Here is a 19223-nt window from a genome sequence, read left to right as displayed (position 1 = left end):
AAATGGCCTGAAATTTTTTATGTTCGGAAAATTGCAACTGCGATTTTAGTGAAACTGGAACGCGTTTTTTCAAACGACCAGTACGGAAAATTGCGTACGTTTATTCATCACGGGAATCAAGTTACACGAGTGCATATCTCTGTATTTTTGTTTGTATACCAACATTCCAAATGTTTAGAGACAGAAACACTTCAACATTTGCTGAAGCTACTCTCGAACACTGGAATCTGACGAATGTGCTTCGTGCTATGCGCACTCTCATCGGATTCATCGACAATGTACCGCCGTGTGTGTACGTTCCGGAGCAGCAGAAATGTGAAGAAGTTCGTAGAGTTTCGAATGACCAATTGAGAGTTCCAATAAATCCACTTTGCTATCCGAAATCGAACCATCAGATTTCAATTAATAAACTTTCTTCTTCTTTCACCACGATCGAGAAACAAAGCTTCGGCTAATTATTCTCATTCGGGAAAAAATATGTTGAAAGCTCTGTCAAATGTCATCGCTGCTGAAGCAAAATCCGAAACGTTCTGAAATCATCATGAGTATAAAGATATTGACGATTTAATATCACACCGGAATAGATGTGTTAAGGAGGGTCGATGTTCTCTACATGGATCCGCAGTTATTAAGGAGCGGAGTTGTTATCGAGAATAAATAGAGTAGTTAACTACCAGCTATTTATAACTATATCGCAGCTCTACTCGATAACAACTCCGTTCTTAAAACATGTATTTAAAGGAGAACTGTTGTTGAACACATTTGCTGAGAGTAGAGTTGTCGACTTGCTGCAACATAACTCGACTCTTATAAATCTACTCGATAACGTTTCCACTCTAAAGATTTTTATTTTATGCATGAATAAGGTCTCTACTCTTTAACATGTCTAAGCGGATAACACAGATTATTAATGATAAAAGAGGAGACATATTGCGTTGTACTGATTTTGCGAATTCGAGATGAGTTAGGGCTGTTCGGAGCAGCGTTGTTTTTGAGCAGAGTCGTATAGAGGAGAGGTGATGTTATTCTGCCATTAAAACTGAAATCAGATCGTCTTTCTTCCCGGTGAAGGAAAAAATCAGCACAAGCTCATCGTTGCTCCTATTTAGCATGGTGAAAAGTAATTGTATCCCGGAGGGATTATCCGTGGATTCCGTTAGTGGTAATCCCTCATTGACCTTCGTGGTTGGACTAACGTCTGCTACAAAATAATAGATAAATTCAGAGGATAAGAAAGGTATCAGTGATCGTTGAGCCGGATGATGGTCACCGACGGTTTTGTACGTGGAGAGTTTCTTATCGGGCATCGGACGAGAAATAGCGTTAGGGGAAAAGGGGAAAAGCTTTATCATAGGAACGCACGAACGTGTTCACATATGAGTGGGCCGAGGGGGGAGTGAAAACACGTCCTTTCCACAAGCGCTCCAGCCGCGTTGTTCTGTACATTTGAAACATGTAAATAATAAGTATGGCCTCGTGGTAGTAATTATACGTACTGGCACGCGTTTCTCGTGCAACGCTTATCGTACATTTCGTGCTGGAGTTCACCAAACAGCAAAGCACCGGCGGTGGCAAATAATACAAAACGTTAGAACGAAATAAGAAGAGTGGGGAAGGGGGGAAACTACCTCCGAGTCGTATTATAATAAAGTCCGTGTGTAGATATTGTTTTCTCAACTGTATTTCCCTCTACGTGCAACGCTCTTTTCTGACCAACTTTTTAATACCTTCACTTCGTACGATTTCTTGCTCTTTTTTTATTTCCTCTCAATGTGAAACGAAATGTATTTTGATGGAAAAATAACTCGCTTATGCGGTATTTGAACTGGGGGAAAAAATGCTTGGAAAGTTCACGTCTTTCGCTGGACATTTTCATCATGAGGCATTAAATCTCAAATAAATTGAGAAATTTTAATACGAAAACGGTGAAACTGCTTGATATGAAGATTCCACCCCGAAGACTCCTTAATGAACCCATATTGTTCCTCCCATTCTGTCGTTTTTTTCAACTATCCTCGCACGATTCACAATCAAAACATCTTTGTCCTGCTGGCGCTGGTTTTCACTGAAAATTTCACCTGATGCTAGCGCAACGACATTTTCTGAACTGCGTTGAATCCTCGTTAGTGTTTTCCAGCACAAAGACGCGCGTATTTTCGAGGCTGTTGCTGACGCTTACGGTCACCGGTAAATTTTCGCATTCCTCCAAGCACACGAAATACCCTCCGGAAACGTGACGTTCACAAAGTTCTCGCCTAGTTTTAGTATGAGTCGTATAATAGACGTAAACGTGCCATCCCCTCAACTATACATTACACGTACGCGTCATTCCGTTGGAAATTGACTAGCGTTTATTCCCCCGCTGCGATGCTTCGATTTCGTCGGAACTTTATTATATTATTTCTTCTTTTCTAACTCGACAAATTTTCTAGGATAATTTATCTGCAAACTCCGCGCCATCGATCGCTCCCGAGCTCGTACTAAATTTTCCACAGTTTGTTTCCATTCGTTCAATCATTTCTCCAATAAAAAAGTGACAGTTCCGCAGATCGCTCTCGATGAAAATATGTTTCAGTGCACAGATATGCTCTCGCTGAAAAGTATCGTATCGGACAGCGAAATCGGATAAAAAATTCCAATATAAATGCATCACGCATCAGTAGATTCAATAAACAATGTAATGATCAAACGAAATTCTTCACAAAGCCGAGCTAAATGATTTTTCATTTATATTGAGCAGCGCACAATTGCTGTATCTCCACAGTGGTAGCTCCCGTAATGAAAGTGGAGCATTACAAAGGTTGAAATGATCGAATATACGCGGGAGTGATATCCAAAATTATGGTTGAAATCCAGGCGCTGCGGCACATCGGTCAAGTGCAAACGCACGAATATTTCGTATAAGTTATCGCACGTTAAACAGAAGTATAGTCCGTTCGAGAATCACACTCCACCAATTTGATTGAGAGCTATGAAAACAATTTGGATTTCAGTTTAATCGATTGATTAAACGGTTTATTCGTTATTAATTTCCAGATTCGTACCAAGTACTTTTTTCAAACCTTTTTTCGTTTGATTTCCACTTGAAAATGGGCGTTTCTCAAACACTTTCTCGTTCGCAAATCTCTTTTGTGGAGTGTAAGTTGAAAGCAACGTCGCGATATTCGAGCGATATTGTCCGATCGTCATCTCCGCATAAAGAGCCTAAAACGTCGCTAAATAAAATCCATCGAGGTCAAATCCTTAAATACAATGTGCAATTCGAATTTTGTTTGCACGGAATAGAGCATGCAGTTTTAGTATAAAGTCGCCTGTACAGAGAAGTTAACTAAGTATCCAATATGCAGGTCACGTCGAACCTTCATTTCGGTAATTAATACGAAATTACCTATTATCCCGGTGTGGCGATAGCGTTAGAGTGCACGAAAAGACCGGGATATAGCTGGCGCAAGGGGAGGATGAGCTTTGGTCATGATATCGTGCTTCCCGTCGCCGTATAATATTTCCTCTCTCGCTCTCTTTCCATTCCTGTCTTCCTCGAAGATCGTAGTTTCATATCTTCGAAACAGGCGAAGGTACAGAGTGAAAGAGGAGAGTGGAGATGCTTTAAACGTTTGAGAAGTCAAGAGACTCGGTGACGTGTCACAACCCTGGGGATCACATCCAATATTGAAAAAGTGTAAGGGAAATAAAACACGGTGACTGCGAATGAGTTTTACGAGCGTTCCTAACAAATTTTGACAATAATGAAAATCTCGGAGAGCGACATACGTACTATGAAAATGAATAACGTTGAATTTTATGACATTTCAGGGTCGGTGAGAATGGCCCTTGGGACGAGAAGAAAGAGATCGTAACGCCGAACAACGACACGAAATATTATTTGGATAATTTGATGCCATTCACGTCGTACAGTTTTCGAGTTTCGGCGGTTAACGCGCGTGGGAGAAGTGCTCCGAGCATAACGTCACATTACATCACAACGCTTCGCGAAGGTATGTTTCCATGAATAGTAAAACAGTCGTCGAAGTACTCGTAATACATTGCACAAAAATTCATTCAATTCTTTTTCAAAGCCTTCATCTCGAACCAGCCAGAAGTGTTTATCACTGAAATAAATATTGGGCTTTAATCACATATATATGTCCTCGCAGATCTCTCTGGCTTTGGTCACGTGTTGCCAATTCCCTACGAAGAAATGGCCGGCACGTGAGAGCCATTCTTAAAAAACTCTGATTCTCGCACGATCAGTCGGAGCAAAATGACCGATTGATCCAGACATTTTATGGGATTCCCCATAATAAATAATTGTCTCGACAAAAAGGTGAATTTACGGTAAACACTCGTACGAATATGTGTACCCTCGACGATGAAATATCCGAGACACCGAACGCGCCCCAATTGCGACTGCGAACAAAATATCTCGCGATAGTGATAATTATCAGTTTTTTTCATCACTCATAAATGATTTAGCAGCAGCCGCGAGCATATACGAAACATTCAAACATACATTATACGAGGAGAGCGGATACGCAGGAATATAACGTTATTTAGCACGGTATGAAAGTCAGAAACGATATCTGTAAAAACATAAACAACCTTTCCCACGCGAATGTGGTTCGTTAAAGTCAGATCTCGTACGGTTGGTGAGAACTGCACAAAGTAAACGCGTACTCGGTTACGAGGCAACATCTACCAAAACATACATCCCTGTATAAACATACATTGTGAAAACGCTTTCGTTTAAATATACATGTATATAAACATAAACGAAAGATGTGCACCAACAGCAGTTCTCCGACATGACAACACAGTTTAAAACGTGGGTCACGCGCATTCGCTATTACCTCGGTAAAATAAACGGTTTGACTCCGTGTAAAAGATAGTCTGTATGTGACTAGGCAAAGAAAGGGAAAGAGAAAGAGGGAGGAGGAGAGTGAGAGTGAGAGAGAGAGAGAGAGAGAGAGCAAGAAAGGGAGGTAGAGAATCAGGGATGCTGGGAGAATCGAGCTTTGTGTACGAATAAGCAGAGGAGGCAGCGAGCAGCAGGTAGCTGTATTGTTTATATATGCACGTATATAATGTGTAATTTTAATACATTACGGATGTGTAAAAAGCGAGCGTTTCTACACGTTTTTAAACAGATGCACACTGACATAAATTATTTCAGTGGCGAAAGAAACGTATGGCGATGGGGATGGACGGGGGTGGAAGGGCACGGGTGGCGAGGGGAAAGCTCTCGACGACGTAAAGGTGTACTAATTGCAGTGAAACCGTAGTGGAAAGCTCTGAGACAGGTGTGCTTAACTCAAGCAGCTCACTCACGTGCATGACAGGCTCTCGCTCTCTGCTTACACAGAGGGATTCCCTTCATCTCGCTCGTTCCCCTTCCGCAGAGAAAAACGGGAGAAGGCCGCTGGGAGAGAGAGGCCAGGAATTACCCGAGAGCTTCGCGAAACTGGGTTACTAAAGCGAGAGGGTCGAAGATGTATGGGGGAAGTCCGAGAGAGCAAGAGAGAGAAAGGGCAAGAGGGTAAAGCGAAGAGTTTCTCTTTATAGTGGATTTTATAAACGTTGGGGGTGCAAGGCCAATTGAAAGGATTCACACCTACATAACATCATGCTAATTTGCCAACGTTTTTATAAAATCAACTGATGAATTATTAATAAAGAAAATACTGGCTCTCGTTATCGAATTTCTTGCTTCGTTCGTCTCTGTCTAATTTCGATTACTTTTCACCTCCTTTTAGACATCATCGCGGGATACTCTGAGCTTCGATTGCCCCTTTCCGTCTCATTGCTCGCCGTCGATCGATCTTTCGCATTTTCGCTCGTATTCTCGTTCGAAAAACGTCACCCGGCCTGAGAGCCAAGCCGATGCTGCGCGCCCTCTATAAAATTTCTCTGACCAACTGCGAGAGCTGAGCCGCCAATTTTTAACATCGTTTCATCGATTAATCAAGTGGCATCGTGCGTTTTCGCATAAAACTCGACTATCCAACTTCCAAATAATCTGCTCCCGGATATTCCGGATTCCCCTATCGCTGTGGCTCGCGTCACAACGAACCAGTCAAAATCTAGACTGCTCCCTTTTTTCGATTTGTTTTCAGCCAATGCAGGCAAAAAACATCGGGTCAGTTGTAAATCGATTCACCCGCGGGGGGTGGAAATCCGGAGAGAGAGGGACGCAAAGCGTGCGCGCGCGGGCGAACGAGAAAGAGAGACGAAGTGGGGAGGAAAATCAACGAGGACGAAACTATTCGACTTGACACTTTAATCCCACAACGCCCCCGGAGCTTCGCGCTCGCGATTGTGTGGGTTCTCTCTCGATATGCATATATATATATAATCGGTTTATGTACACTTTCAGACGTATTTTCCTCCGTCCACCCCCGCTCTTCCCTGGCGCCCTCTCTTTAAACACAACGAGAAAGCTCCAGCCTTAAGTTTGCTAAATCACACGCATTACGGAATTCAGATTGATAAATTTTCGTGCCATCCTCCGTTTCATCTCCCATTGTGTTTAACGAATTCATAGATAATTCTCAACCGATTCAACCCTCGTTACCGGACTAAAGAACCTTCACGAAATTTATATTCAAGCTCTAACGATCATGTGGTAAATATAATAAGCCTGATTTCAGGCACATATTTCCACTTCATTTTCCTTTATTACCCACTGCTGTTTTTCTTTTCAATTATTCATTGCTACCTCACTCTGCTTTTACGATAAAGAATTTATCCCTATATTCCAACTCCTTGTATATCACCCCCTATAAATGTATTTATTTGTACACATAGAAATCTGTTTTCTCTTGTATATACCGTCGTTCAAAATAATCAATGTCCCAACTCGTTTCCTCCATTATATTGAACACGATCTCTGATAACATCTTCATTTTTGCACAGTCCTTTAGGCTCCTTTGCAATCGTGAATTTAACCAGTTTTCTCGGCTAAAGTACTTGCGGCTTGTGTTTGTACTTTTTCTTCTCACCCGACTCGTGCGAAAAATTGTCGAATGCTCGGAGCAACGAGAGAGTTTTTGTAACTTCCTGTATATTTGGAGGATGACTGGGGAAAGCGCATCAATAATGTCAGAGCGGATCGCGACTATGGAGTCGCGTGATAGGGATAAACATTTCGGACTTTCGATGTGGCCATTTCCTCTTTTCCTTTTTCTCCCCCGCCCCTCAGGCTGCTTCCTGAACGACGAGATTTTCTTTTCGATCGTTGGGTGAAGCTTGGAAAACTAGAAGCCTCTTCGAATGTTTAAAATTTACGCGGAAAAGTTTGGAGAAAGGTAGACACGAGGAAAAAGTCTCGAGGAAACGGTCGAATGCCGGGGGGGAAGGAAAGGATCGTCAAATACAGAGATTTACGAGAAGAAGCGCGTGGGAAAGACGTCCGATAACACGCTTTGCACTGAAACGAAACGAGAGGGAGAAAGAGAGAGGGGAGCGAGGGAGCACGCGAGAAAGATAGAGAGCTACGGATCCAAAGAGGGGGGAGAAAGACGATCGAGGGATGGAGAAGGTTCTCGCGGTCTCCGAAAGAAATGGGAGTTCGTGACCCTCCAGACATATCGTTGACCTAGTCCACGGGGGTGCGAGCAACGGAGACACAAACATCTATAAACACGTACAGACTTCGTGCAATATATAGATACAGCTTCTACATCCATTGATGTTTATGGGACTATAGGCTCTACAGCAAATTGCACTTTTACTGGTTCTCCTAAATTTTAGGGCTGTTCTGAATTTTTTTTTTTCAGACACCCTGATACTTGTAACGCTAGACTTTTGATCCGGTGCTTCTTCCATTCTTGCGAACAACCGCAAACAACACGCGTTATAGGAAAAACATGTTTGAAGAGGCTCTCGAATAACATCACAAAATCCTGTGTTTGTTGGGTTTTTTCATAAGCCGACCGATCCATTTCTTTGTTGAATCAATTATTTTACTGGCGACTTGTGAATTCTCGAGATACAAAGAATATTCGGTGACAGTGCGCACGTCGCCGAATGCATTTTCAATAATGCGTACTTTCCACTCGTTAATTCTTCACCTGTTCTTTTACATGCAACAATAAATTTTACGTAATTCGAGATTTTTCGACTTTTTTTTCGTTTTCGATTCGAGAATGGGTTATTTTACAAAAACGGGGAGTATCAATTTTCAATGGTTTTTGGTGCACTGCGAGGTAGAAAATTCTTCAGACCTTAAAAATTGAAATTCAATTTTTACGTAGAAACTTTCGGGAATAATTAAGGCGGATCGTGAAAGAGGCTTTTTGGGAATGAAAAAATCACGAAAAATGAGTTCTGGATGTTCTATGCCAATAACATTGTATTTACAATTTTCCATCGGGTATTCCATGCATTTTACTGCTCCCCACGATGGAGAATCCAGCGCAGCCTATAGTTTGCAAACCGTTAAAACTGCAATTAAAACTTACGTTTCTAAAGCGGGAGGAAAATGGAATTTATTAATTAACGCTCGTCTCTTCACTCCGAAACGAATCGATTCAAGTTCCGCCCTGAATTTTTTATGGTAAAATTGCTTCCATCGATGATCACGCACATCGAATACTCGCAGATTTCAAAACCCTTTCGCCCCCAAGAGAAAATTTGCCTCAGTACCAGTTTCACGAAAACTTGCTTACTAACTCTCATCGTTTGACGCAGTTATTCAATATCGTTGACGGCGGTATGCCATCACTCGTGATTTGGATATCAGTCGATGCGTCAGAACCTTTGAAATAGAGAGAAAACAAGAAATAGGGAATAAAATATGGGATAAAGTGAGGATACGATCGAGAAAGCTGGAGGTGAGGATTTCTGTGAATTCTAGAGCGAGTATTTAAGCTCAGCGAAGAGAGTTATAGTAAGTGAAATAGAAAGATGTCAGGAGTTTAGAGGAAGCTGATCGATCATCGTTATAGATTCTGTGGCTATTCGCGCCTCGAAAATGCTGTTTTACACAACTGCTCAATAAACTTACAGGTAAAGACACTATTGAAACCAGAACGAGGGAGAGAGAGAGAGAGAGGAAATAAAATGAGAAAGAGAAAGACTCCGGAGTTTGAGTGAGCAGAACGAAAGCAGAAACTAGAACCACGTTGTAAGAGAGTCAATTGAAGAAAGAGAGAGAGAGAGAGAGAGAGAGCAGGAAAGAAGAGACTAGCAAGAGGGAAGGAAAGGGACGGAGGTAGAGACAGAGAGTGCTCTCTGACAACGAGAGAGTGCCTGGTTGAGTGAAGTGGGTGGAGAAGTTTCGTGGCGATGCAAGCGCTCGGCTGCTGCTGCTGCTGCTGCTGCTCCTGCTCGGGAGTCCTTCTATTGATCCGCGAGCAGGGGCGTCAGAGGAGGAGAGAGGAGAGCAGGGTTTCAGTTAAGCTATTGGGAATTGCTTCGGCATGCCTCTGTCTCTATTCGTCCATCTCTATCTCTCTGTCAGCTTCAGACTCATCTGCTCTCTCACTCTCTTTTTCTCTCTCTCTCTCATTCTAGTTCCCGTGCAATTTGAACTTTTGCTCCTCTCTCTCTCTCTCTCTCGTACCATTCCTCTCCTCACTCTATCGGTTTTACACACGGGAAATGTGGACATGTAACCCTCGCGAATTAGAATCGGTAGTCGCGACCGCCATACCGCATCTCTCGCCACATAGAATCCAACAGGATAGATCTCCATTTATAGCACAAATGTAACGGAGTTTCACGGGTTTCAAAACGCTGGTACTTAATCCTGAAAATCAAAAGAGCGTATCCTCGTAACGTCGCACCCCTCAAATTATTGCCTATAAAAGCCCTTCTGACTTTTAGGAGACGGTGTGCAGACTCGCTCGAGCGATGCGCACAACAAAACCCATTTCCCTTCCGTCAATATTGACGAATTACTCCCTCGTACCTCACGCTTCGGTCATCCATTCATTCCCACCATTAAAATCCACCTTGGTTTTTTGGCGTACCACCTTCGTTCCACTTACCACCAACATATCGTTTCGAAATAATTGACGAAACAAAATATATTTTTCTGTTAATAACGTTTTTGTTAGCAGAAAAATAAATTTATTAATTAGCGGAGAAATGAGGCTTCAGCCGTTCTTGTTTGCCCAATCACACGTTTGTAAATAACTTATAAATATATTGACGATTAGCGTATTGCCATGAAACAACCGTATGAAAGCTTCCCTCGGAAAATAAAATATGTACGATTGATAAAAAAAAGCGTAATTTTAAACTCCCTCGCGATATATCATCAGAAAGTTGGTAAAAAAGTATTTTCCAACCTCATGAAAATGTTTCAAAAATACGTTGCTAATTAAGTAAACATTCCGTTGCGGAGCTGCCATACGGGCGAAGCTAACGAAAAAGCATGGAAACAGTTATATCGTAACAATTTGTTTCCCGATATTGCTACTGCTTTAATTAATGTTTCATATCTCCATTTTTTTTCGTTTTTAATTTATCGAGGTAAGTTGGTCGGTGGTACGGTGATCGTAACTTCGAAGCCGCTGTAATAATGCGCCAACACAGATCCTAAACTGCTCGTAAAAAGTGCCGTAAACGATTGTCGAAACAAGTTTTAATCGGAGTGAGCTTGCGGCTCGGTTAAACGTCAGTTTCTACTTACAACCCTCTCCCTCTCTCGCAAGCTTCGCCCCTTTGGGCTCGCTCACCGTTGCTGGTGCAGTTCGTGTAACGCGTATAAAACGCTCCAGCCGTTCCCAACCATACCCGAGTCCATAAACTCACACAAACGCATGGAAAATCACTATGAAACAAGGGACAATCAATTTTGTACTGGAGAGGTGACTTTAATGATGGCCCCAAAGCTTTCGAAATCCTATATAACTCCTGACTTAATTATTAGAAAAAAAATTGCATATGAATAATTGGGCTGATTGATTGAGAAATTAGAGGCAAAATTGGCTCATTAAATATGAATTATTCACACGAATCTTTGGGCTCGCAGTTCCAGTTGGCAAACCCACAATCACCGCTGCCTACAACACCTCAGCAACGTCCATACTCATTGCCTGGAAACCGCCTAGTCTCGACACGATGAATGGCGAATTTCTTGGCTACAGAATCGCGTACAAACCTCGTAACATGGGACCCGAGCATATCAAGGAAATTTATATACGTAATCGTAAAACTGAGGTGAGCACCGGGCCGAGGCAAATAAATCGCAAATGAGGGGAACGATAAGCGGCCGCCGCTGCTCCGTAATCGCATTTCTTCATTTTCACTTTCGACTCTCGATGTAGTCAGCGAGGCCTCTTTTACGGCTTATTTTTATCGTGAGAAATTCCTTAGCAATTAAGATGACAATCTCGTTATAAAAAAGTTGGAATTCAATGAAGAAATGCGGTGATTTTCTTAAGCATAAGGAAACGGATCGCTGCGAAAAAATTGATCGTTCATTCGCTTTTTTTCAGAGACACACGATTACAAATTTGGAAACTTTTACTCAATATTCCGTATCACTGGCAGTCTTCAATCCCGAAGGAACGGGACCAAATGCTTCAGTCGTCATAATGACCGACGAAGGAGGTGAGTGCTCGAATTTTTTACAATTTTCATCAATCGCCCCTCCAGCGATTTATTCGGCGAAGGAAAACAATCGCTCTGGTGACAATTTCCTCAAATTCAACGCCAGTTCAGAGTCTCCGACGGTGTCAGAGGTTCCTGGCTTATCGACACTCGGTGATGAAGCGATCCAGCGAGACTTTTAGCACCACTGAATAAAACTGAGATCCGCGAGTGCATCGACCGACCGATGATAACTGATCGGTTACAGTCCAAATCATCATTTTTTCAAAGCCAAAGGTTACTCATCAGATATATTGACCAAAAGTGCAAAGTCAACGCCCTTTTATCAGAATTCGTTGCTCGATGAGATATTTTAATTGCTATTGATCGAAGTCTCGAAATGTCTTGGTGATCGGACGACCGACGAAGTTTCAATTTATTTTGACAAATTCGACTATCTTTTCTCCTTCTACAATAAAATGTGGCAAGAGAAAAAAAAGGTTTCTTTATCTGTCAACACACGGGGAGGTAACGAGGAACGCGCGTACCCGATTCACGACGAGTTTATACGCATGAGGTATCACGACCTTGTCCGATCTAGAGACGAGAAAGCTGTCTGTTCTTTTTTTCATATTCTCGCTCATTTTTTCTCTTTAAATATTTCTTTCTTTCTCTATTACAAACTCGTGGCCCTCGTACATTCGTGCACTTTCCTGAAAAACGTTTCCTCTCGTACTGTCTTATTCATTCCCACGATAGTCTCGTTGTATCTCGAATCTCGTATCCTTTCTCTAGCGGAGGGATCGAGCAAAGTGCCCCGTTTCCTTTGTAACCTCGACGTGTTTACGTACTAATTTGCGAGCTGGAATATTTGTACTTTGCGATTTGAGCGAGTGAAACGAGAAAAAGAAGCGTTTCGACCGATTCGTTTTTGGGGATCGCGGAGTAAATTTTAAACCCGTCGTCGTATCGATCGGCCGAACTCGCTCGGCGCACGCAAACTCTCCGCGCGACATGCAAAAAAGGATATAAACAGTCGACAAAAATGAATAGTAATTCGGCGTGAAATCCTCAGTAACTTAATTCATCGTCGTCCGTAATTCGGTTTAAAGCTCGAAAGGGTGAAATTTCGCGAAAATACGTTTTCGCAGATACTATAAACGGCGAAACGTCAATTGCAATGGCAATTCTTTTGACCCCGAGAGCACGCTCGGGCTCCTAATCCACTCGGTACGTCGCTGACATCCCCAGCATCTGGAGAGGGGAAAAGTATGTCGGTCTCTGTCTAGCTCTCGACGTCGTTCCCCTCCCCAGTTTCGGTTCTTCGGCGTGTAACGAACGCTGTCATTGTCCAACTGGGATTCGCGCGCGAGTATCACGCACATGTAAGCGGGCTCACACTAAATACGAGCGAAGCACACAAGCGCATAGACATAAAGTGCTCACACATCTTAAAAGTGCGAGGGAGAGAGCGAGAGAGGGACAGAAAAATAGTCTCTCGGAGCAACTTGCTTTTTTCTCTCGTCTTCGTTGAATCGCACTGCGATCGAAAAGTCGCGCATATTTTTTTATCCGCGGGAGAGACGCTCCATTCAGCGATCGAGCTTGACATAAGTGAACCGTCGGCAGCAGATCCCGCGTCGGATATCGATAATGAAAAAAAAAAACAAATAAATTAAGTAACTAACGTGATTCTGTGATCCGTACAAAGAAGCGCGGGTGCCTACGATTTTAAAGCGAGTGCAAACAAACCATCATTCCGGGCGAATGAAATTAGTGCGATCGAGAAAGTGTACGTGAAACAGGCCATTTGAATTTCCAAAGAGGTATACAAACCACGAGTAAGGAAAAACCAACAACAACGAAAAGAACGTCGTTGCAAAAGATCCGAGGCGTGACGACATTCGCGGAGCAAGTGACAGTCCTGCATCGCGTATTTTTCATATACAAATCAAACTCATTCGTATACATTAAATATACCCGTAGGACTAAACGAAACCAAATAAAAAGAGAGCTCAAAAATAAATGAAGATAAGTGTAGAGGAGCACTCGCCCGTTCGTTTCTCCGCATGGGTCGATCGATCCCTTAAATTTTGTCTCTACGACCCGCCAGGCTTTCGAGGGATTTCGGTATCCCCGAAAAATTCGTTTTACTCTCGGTTACTTTAGAGCAATAGTGGGGTCAGGTCTGCAAACACCGGGCCCTGTTACGAGCCTAAAAACCGAGAGAGCGAGAGAGAGAAACGAGGGGGGGGGGGGGGGGGGGGGAGAAAGAGAGAGAAAGAGAGATCGAAATACACATCCGAGTACGTACGTGAGGATGCATGCGTGTATGTGTATATATACCTATGCATATATCTATATATGTAATGAGAAAGGGAGGCCAGGTCGAGAACCCTAAGGCTGGCTTCTGACAGCTCTTGGGTACGGTCAGCAAGCCCTGCGTCTGCTCCGTTTTGTACCAAAACGAGAGCAACAGAGACAGGAAGATACACAGCAGAGAAACGCGTGTGTTCACGTGCTTGTGAAGCTTTGTGCGCCGGTCGATTACCAAGCGGAGGCTCCTCAACCCATCGCTGTCTTTCTCCCTCTCTCTCGCGTTTCACGTGTGTCTGTGTGTGCGTACGTGAATCTTTATCTCTCGCTCTCTCGCGATGTTCTTTGTAAATTTATGTACGAGTATTGCTCCGGTGTACGCGCGTCATATTGCAGTTAAATGACGAAGATTCAACGAACGAGTCTCCGGAAGGATTTAAGCACGTGGTGGTGGAGAAACGCGATAAAAAATGAGCAAAAATGTGTCTTCTCTTACCGACTAAGGCTTCCCCGGTAGAAGGATCATAGTTATTGAGGTGCTGTTTCCCAAAATCATGACCGAAGATTCGTACGACCCTTCGAAAACCTTTTGACGGAAACTTCGGTTTTTAGTCGGAAAAGTGTTTTTTGCCGGTTTTCATCAAAGAGTCAGATATTCAGGGGAGTGTATGCGGGCGTAATTAACGTTCGGTGGGAGTGTCAGTGACCTGGGAAATGTTCGCAGGCTTTTATATTAATAACAGATGAAATTAATCGTTGGCATGGTTCCCAGCGTTGATATTTTATTCAGCAAATGGAAATATTCCTCGTCCGGTTTATGTAGAAATACATTCGAAGAAGTTACTTCCCGGTTGAGTCTAGAATTTCTAACCGATCTTGCGGGAGATGAGTCACAGCTATTACAGTATTAACGCAGTTCTAATTTATCGTATATCGCGAAAGATTATCGCTGTGTAGGATGTCGAGGCTGACGCGGAAGTGGTACAGGACGATGAAAAAAAAGGATCGGAGAGTCCAATTCTGGGTGTAAAAGACCGGAGAGAAAGAGCAGGTAGAGGGGGGAGCGAGAAATCGAACGGGAGAGTCTGGATACTGCATCGCATTCGTTGCAACTTCGATTTATGTGAGAGGGACGGGAGGGGGAGGGAGTGAATTATCGAAAAACCGGTTGAGAACACGCACGTGATTTCTTCATTTTTTACCTTCCATACCGTCACATCTCGTCGATCAATCTCTGTCGGAATAATTGATTTCCGATTGTATTTTGTTTTTTCATTTCGAACATTCCTTTTTAAGCGCGGCTCCTCCTCGAGAAATGTACGTTTAATTTAATTTCAATACTCCGGTCACTCGGTTCATCGATCGAAAGAAATTTTCCTGCAAACGTAGAAACTCAACTCCAAAGACGTAAAGTTTACTCCAATCTCCTTTTCGTTACTCCAAATCTCATTTTTTCCCCGCAAACACAAATATTATCTCCGACCGTTTGATGCATACCTTCTCAAAAAATCCTCTGTTACGATTGCACGAAAAGCCAACGTTTGCAAAAAATCCACGAAGCTCGATTTTAATTCGCTTCGCCCTCTCCCTCGGGTACTTGAATGAGATTTAAAAAGTTGGACGTAGCACCGACGACATGGCGTTGCCTTGATAGTACGTACGACAGGGTACAACAGTACGTGGAAACAAGCGGGGGTTCGGGCGCACAGCAACCGTTGGGTGAATCTAGCGCAGCCGACACTTTGGGTCAATGAGGACACAGGAAGCGATCACAGGGAGGGATAGAAATCCCCTATCCCTCGTTCATACGCACACGCACACACACAATAAATAAAAACAGTCATTTATCCCGAGAAAGAGAACAATATAAATGAGAAAAGTAGAAAAAAAGAAAAGCAGAACATAAAAAGCAGGATTTCCAGCATCGAAAAGCGTATTATTTAGTCGTCGAGATGAATTTTTCCGCGTATAACGAGAGTGTCATTATTCCCCCCAGCAGGAAAGAATCCAAGCATACTTGTGGTAAGAGAAAATTACGTTGCCGTGTAATGCTGTCGTGAAAAGTGCCCATTCCCCCTTTTTACTTGTACGTCGTGGAGAAAGGTGTGTTAGAATAAAGATCTACGTATATAGATATTTATATAAATATAGAGACATATATTTATATAAGTATTTATGTGTGTATTATATATATATACACATAATCGTAGATGGAGGTGAATGCGCGATGCAGCGAAATGTGTTTCCGCAATATCTCCAGGGAGTGTTCGTACAATTGAGAAAATCCGTGCGAGACATTGCAACATAGTGGATGGTGATTACCCAGTGCGATATATCAAAGCCTCGACGATAGTGTCGAAAGGAGAAGATATTTAAAAAGAAGACTGCAGCTGCATTGAATATGTGTGAATTTACGAGACTAAACGGATGAAAAAAGAAAGAGAGTGAGAGAGCGAGAGAGAGAGAGAGAGAGATATAAATAAGCGGGTATTCTGGAACCCTCGTGTGTGACAATACGTGCCTCGTATGTCTGCATAGATCGGCGATTTTTTCGTGGGGCGGGAAGGGGAGGGAGGGTTACAAAGGGGTAATTTGAGGTGGGGCCAGAAAAACGAGCGCGAGGACGAGCTGTAGGGTGAAATGTCGTTTCCAAGGATGTTCAGCGGTGCTCAACATGCTGACAATATAGAAAAAATATTACTTCTCGCGTTAACTATATCGACGATATTGGAAACATCGATCGTTAGATCCGAAAGTCTTGACAGCGATGGATCGAGCGCAACGACACTCGGATATCCTGCACTTAACAATGACACCGATTCCAACATAGGTAAAGACAAATTCCCATCGTTTCCTTCGCTATTATTTTTTTTAATTTGTACATTTTTATTTGCATTTCGATATTTTAATCAATGCTTCTCCGATGACGAAAATAACACTCGAATCTTCTTAACAAATGCACACACGGGGGATTTCAATGATCTCAACGAGCTTCAATTCTCTTCCCTCTCTCGAGCCACGCACGCACACGAGTACACACATTTTATTAACGTCGTTCCTCGACGAAATACTAGCGGCGCGACGATTATGTCTCTATCTCCGGGTACTCGCGATATAAAGGCCCTGTACCCTCTGACACATTTTTTTAAGGATCCACTGTAGGTACAGTCTCTGTAAGAAATTGTTTTGTCGAATGGAGAAAAAATTGGTAGTCCAACATTGAGTGCTGCTCGAAGCTGCGCTGGTCATTGAATTTCTAAATTTAACAACGTTCGCTCACCGGATACGTACACATGGACGGCCGAAAAAAATTTCGCTGTTATTTATTCCGATCCATAAAGTTGTCTGCTGACGACAATAATTTTTTCAGTTCTCACTTAGCTTCGAATGGAAAACGTCCGATCTTTTCACGGCTACTAATTAATACGGGTTTTACGAGTTTATTGTTCAATCTGTTTTTTCTCCCGATTTCTGCTCGCAACCTTAATTAGGCGTAATGCTCCCAAATGAATCGGCAATTAGCGCTAGAAATGTATAATAATTCGTGCAAGAATAAGTCAGCGAAGTTTGCTCGAGGCTTGGGAAAGCTTTATGAAAGGAATAAAAATAGGTATTTTTAGAAATGACTGTACGCAACGTTCTTAAGACTCGGAACACACATGTACCATTTTAATGCTAGATCTCAGCACGTGCTACGCGTCCAGTCGACCTCGCGACATGTGCGTCGACCAGAATTTCGTATCACTGTTGTTTTTTTTTTTTTTTTTTTTTTTTTTCGTGCACGGTACTCGATAAAAGACAATCAATTTCTACGTGCAAATGTTTCATTTTATGGTTATTATACTATTTATAATAAAGAAAACTAAAGACACGAGTCATGCTGAGCAATGGGCATGAATATGCGATTCTTCATCGTCGATAATTTCATTCGAACCTCACGACGACTTGGATTATTCAGAACTAAAAAAAATTGCACCGGAATCCCTCAATTTCTGTGGCTTCTTAACCGAACCATGTGCAAATGATTAATAGCCATGGAAATTGAGCAATTTGCAAGCTTTCTCACGGCTGTACGCGAGCTCTTTGTTCCTACGAAGAGAACAAAAACGCGATACCCCAAAAATGAGGCGTACATGAGGAAGGAAGGGTCTAGACTGTGCTCTATCAATAATTCATGAGCTCATCAGCTTCATAACTCGACTCGGACGTAATTCTTTAGGTACTAGTTGAACGTTCCTTTGAAACTTGCAACAAATGCTACTATTTGTTGAATAAACTTGAAAATCGATGAGGAAATTCCATTGACTTAAATCTTTCCGGATTTCCTAGCAGCATGCTCGTCAGAACACTTTTGCAGCTTTTTTGTAGCCGCGATGCCCATCCAGGCTGTTATTTCCTCGTCAGAGTTTCGCTGCGCGAGCCAACGACCCTGGCCGTTAATGACTCACGAGGACAATATACACAAAGTCAGAGCATCATTAGTCGGCTCGTTTCGGCGCTAATGCGCCTTCAAAAAATAGCTTCTGAGAGAATGAAAACGAGGGGAGGGTGGGGTGGGTTGAATTTAAAGAGAAAACTGCCAGAAAGAAAGGAAGTGCATGAGACACGTGAGAAATACCTTGGGCAGTTTGTATTCATAGAGGCTTTTGACCCTCCCAGACTGAGGCTCGACTCCCGTCATCCCTCTTAGACGCTTTTGTCTTTCTTACGTTAAAAAAATCCCGTCCGAGTGAGGGATAAAATTTAAGAGAAAGAGGAAAAAACATCGTCGTCCGATATGACCAACGAAAATTCTATTCACACGTGTCGCAATCACGCAGGAATCTCACTCGAATATCCTTCATTGAAATTTTATTCTATCCTATCGCACGTTTCGAAACATTGGAACTGTAAATGAAAAAAAAAACGATTCTCGTAGAAAACTCAAGGTCTCGTATTCGTCACCAGAATAAAACACGTAACCGAAGGACTCTGCGTCGCTCGTCGTCACTAGTGTGATTTTTTTTTTCTATCACCCAATGCCTTCAGATTTCATTGACCTTCGCGTTATTTGCTCATTTTCAGTACCCAGCAAACCTCTCAATCTCACTGCCCATGGCGTTAACTCAACGTCTATCGAACTGTCATGGTCGGAACCGGACAATGCAAACGGTGCCATAGAAGGATACAGAGTCTACTTCATGCATTCCAATTTCACGGATGTCCGGACCCAAAAGAAAAATGAGCCTAATCATCCCGTCATCGAATTCGTGCTCAATAAACTCAGTGAGTATCTTCAACTTTACATTTTATCGTTATTATTTTCAATTGAAAATTTTCGAAATTTTTTATCGTATACGTGTCTCCACCGTTTTTATGAAACTCCAAACAAT

The 19223-nt window shown here is 42.6% G+C and overlaps 1 protein-coding gene and 1 long non-coding RNA gene across 11 annotated transcripts in view; both read left to right on the top strand.

The window, feature by feature from the left end:
- Positions 1-19223, top strand: part of Ptp99A (Protein tyrosine phosphatase 99A) — a 248865-nt gene that overhangs the window by 217326 nt on the left and 12316 nt on the right. For 8 of the 9 annotated variants that reach the window (XM_043422952.1, XM_043422956.1, XM_043422955.1 and 5 more), the window contains exons 4-7: positions 3814-3995; positions 10976-11163; positions 11442-11556; positions 18916-19116. In XM_043422952.1, the coding sequence (XP_043278887.1) occupies positions 3814-3995; positions 10976-11163; positions 11442-11556; positions 18916-19116 (686 nt within the window). Of the gene's footprint in view, positions 1-3813; positions 3996-10975; positions 11164-11441; positions 11557-16444; positions 16682-18915; positions 19117-19223 lie in introns of those variants that run through there. The other variant, XM_043422959.1, reaches the window with a different exon arrangement.
- Positions 12932-16412, top strand: LOC122412952 (uncharacterized). Of its 2 annotated transcripts, none has more exons than XR_006261464.1 (3): positions 12932-13361; positions 15851-15954; positions 16062-16412. It is a non-coding gene; the product is annotated as an uncharacterized lncRNA (long non-coding RNA). The 2 variants fall into 2 exon arrangements; XR_006261463.1 differs by having other exon boundaries at positions 15848-15954.

Source organism: Venturia canescens, chromosome 7, assembly GCF_019457755.1.
Source record: "Venturia canescens isolate UGA chromosome 7, ASM1945775v1, whole genome shotgun sequence".
Classification (NCBI taxonomy): Eukaryota; Metazoa; Arthropoda; class Insecta; order Hymenoptera; family Ichneumonidae; genus Venturia; species Venturia canescens.
Note: the sequence above shows the minus strand (reverse complement) of the source record. Positions and strands in the feature narration are given on the sequence as shown.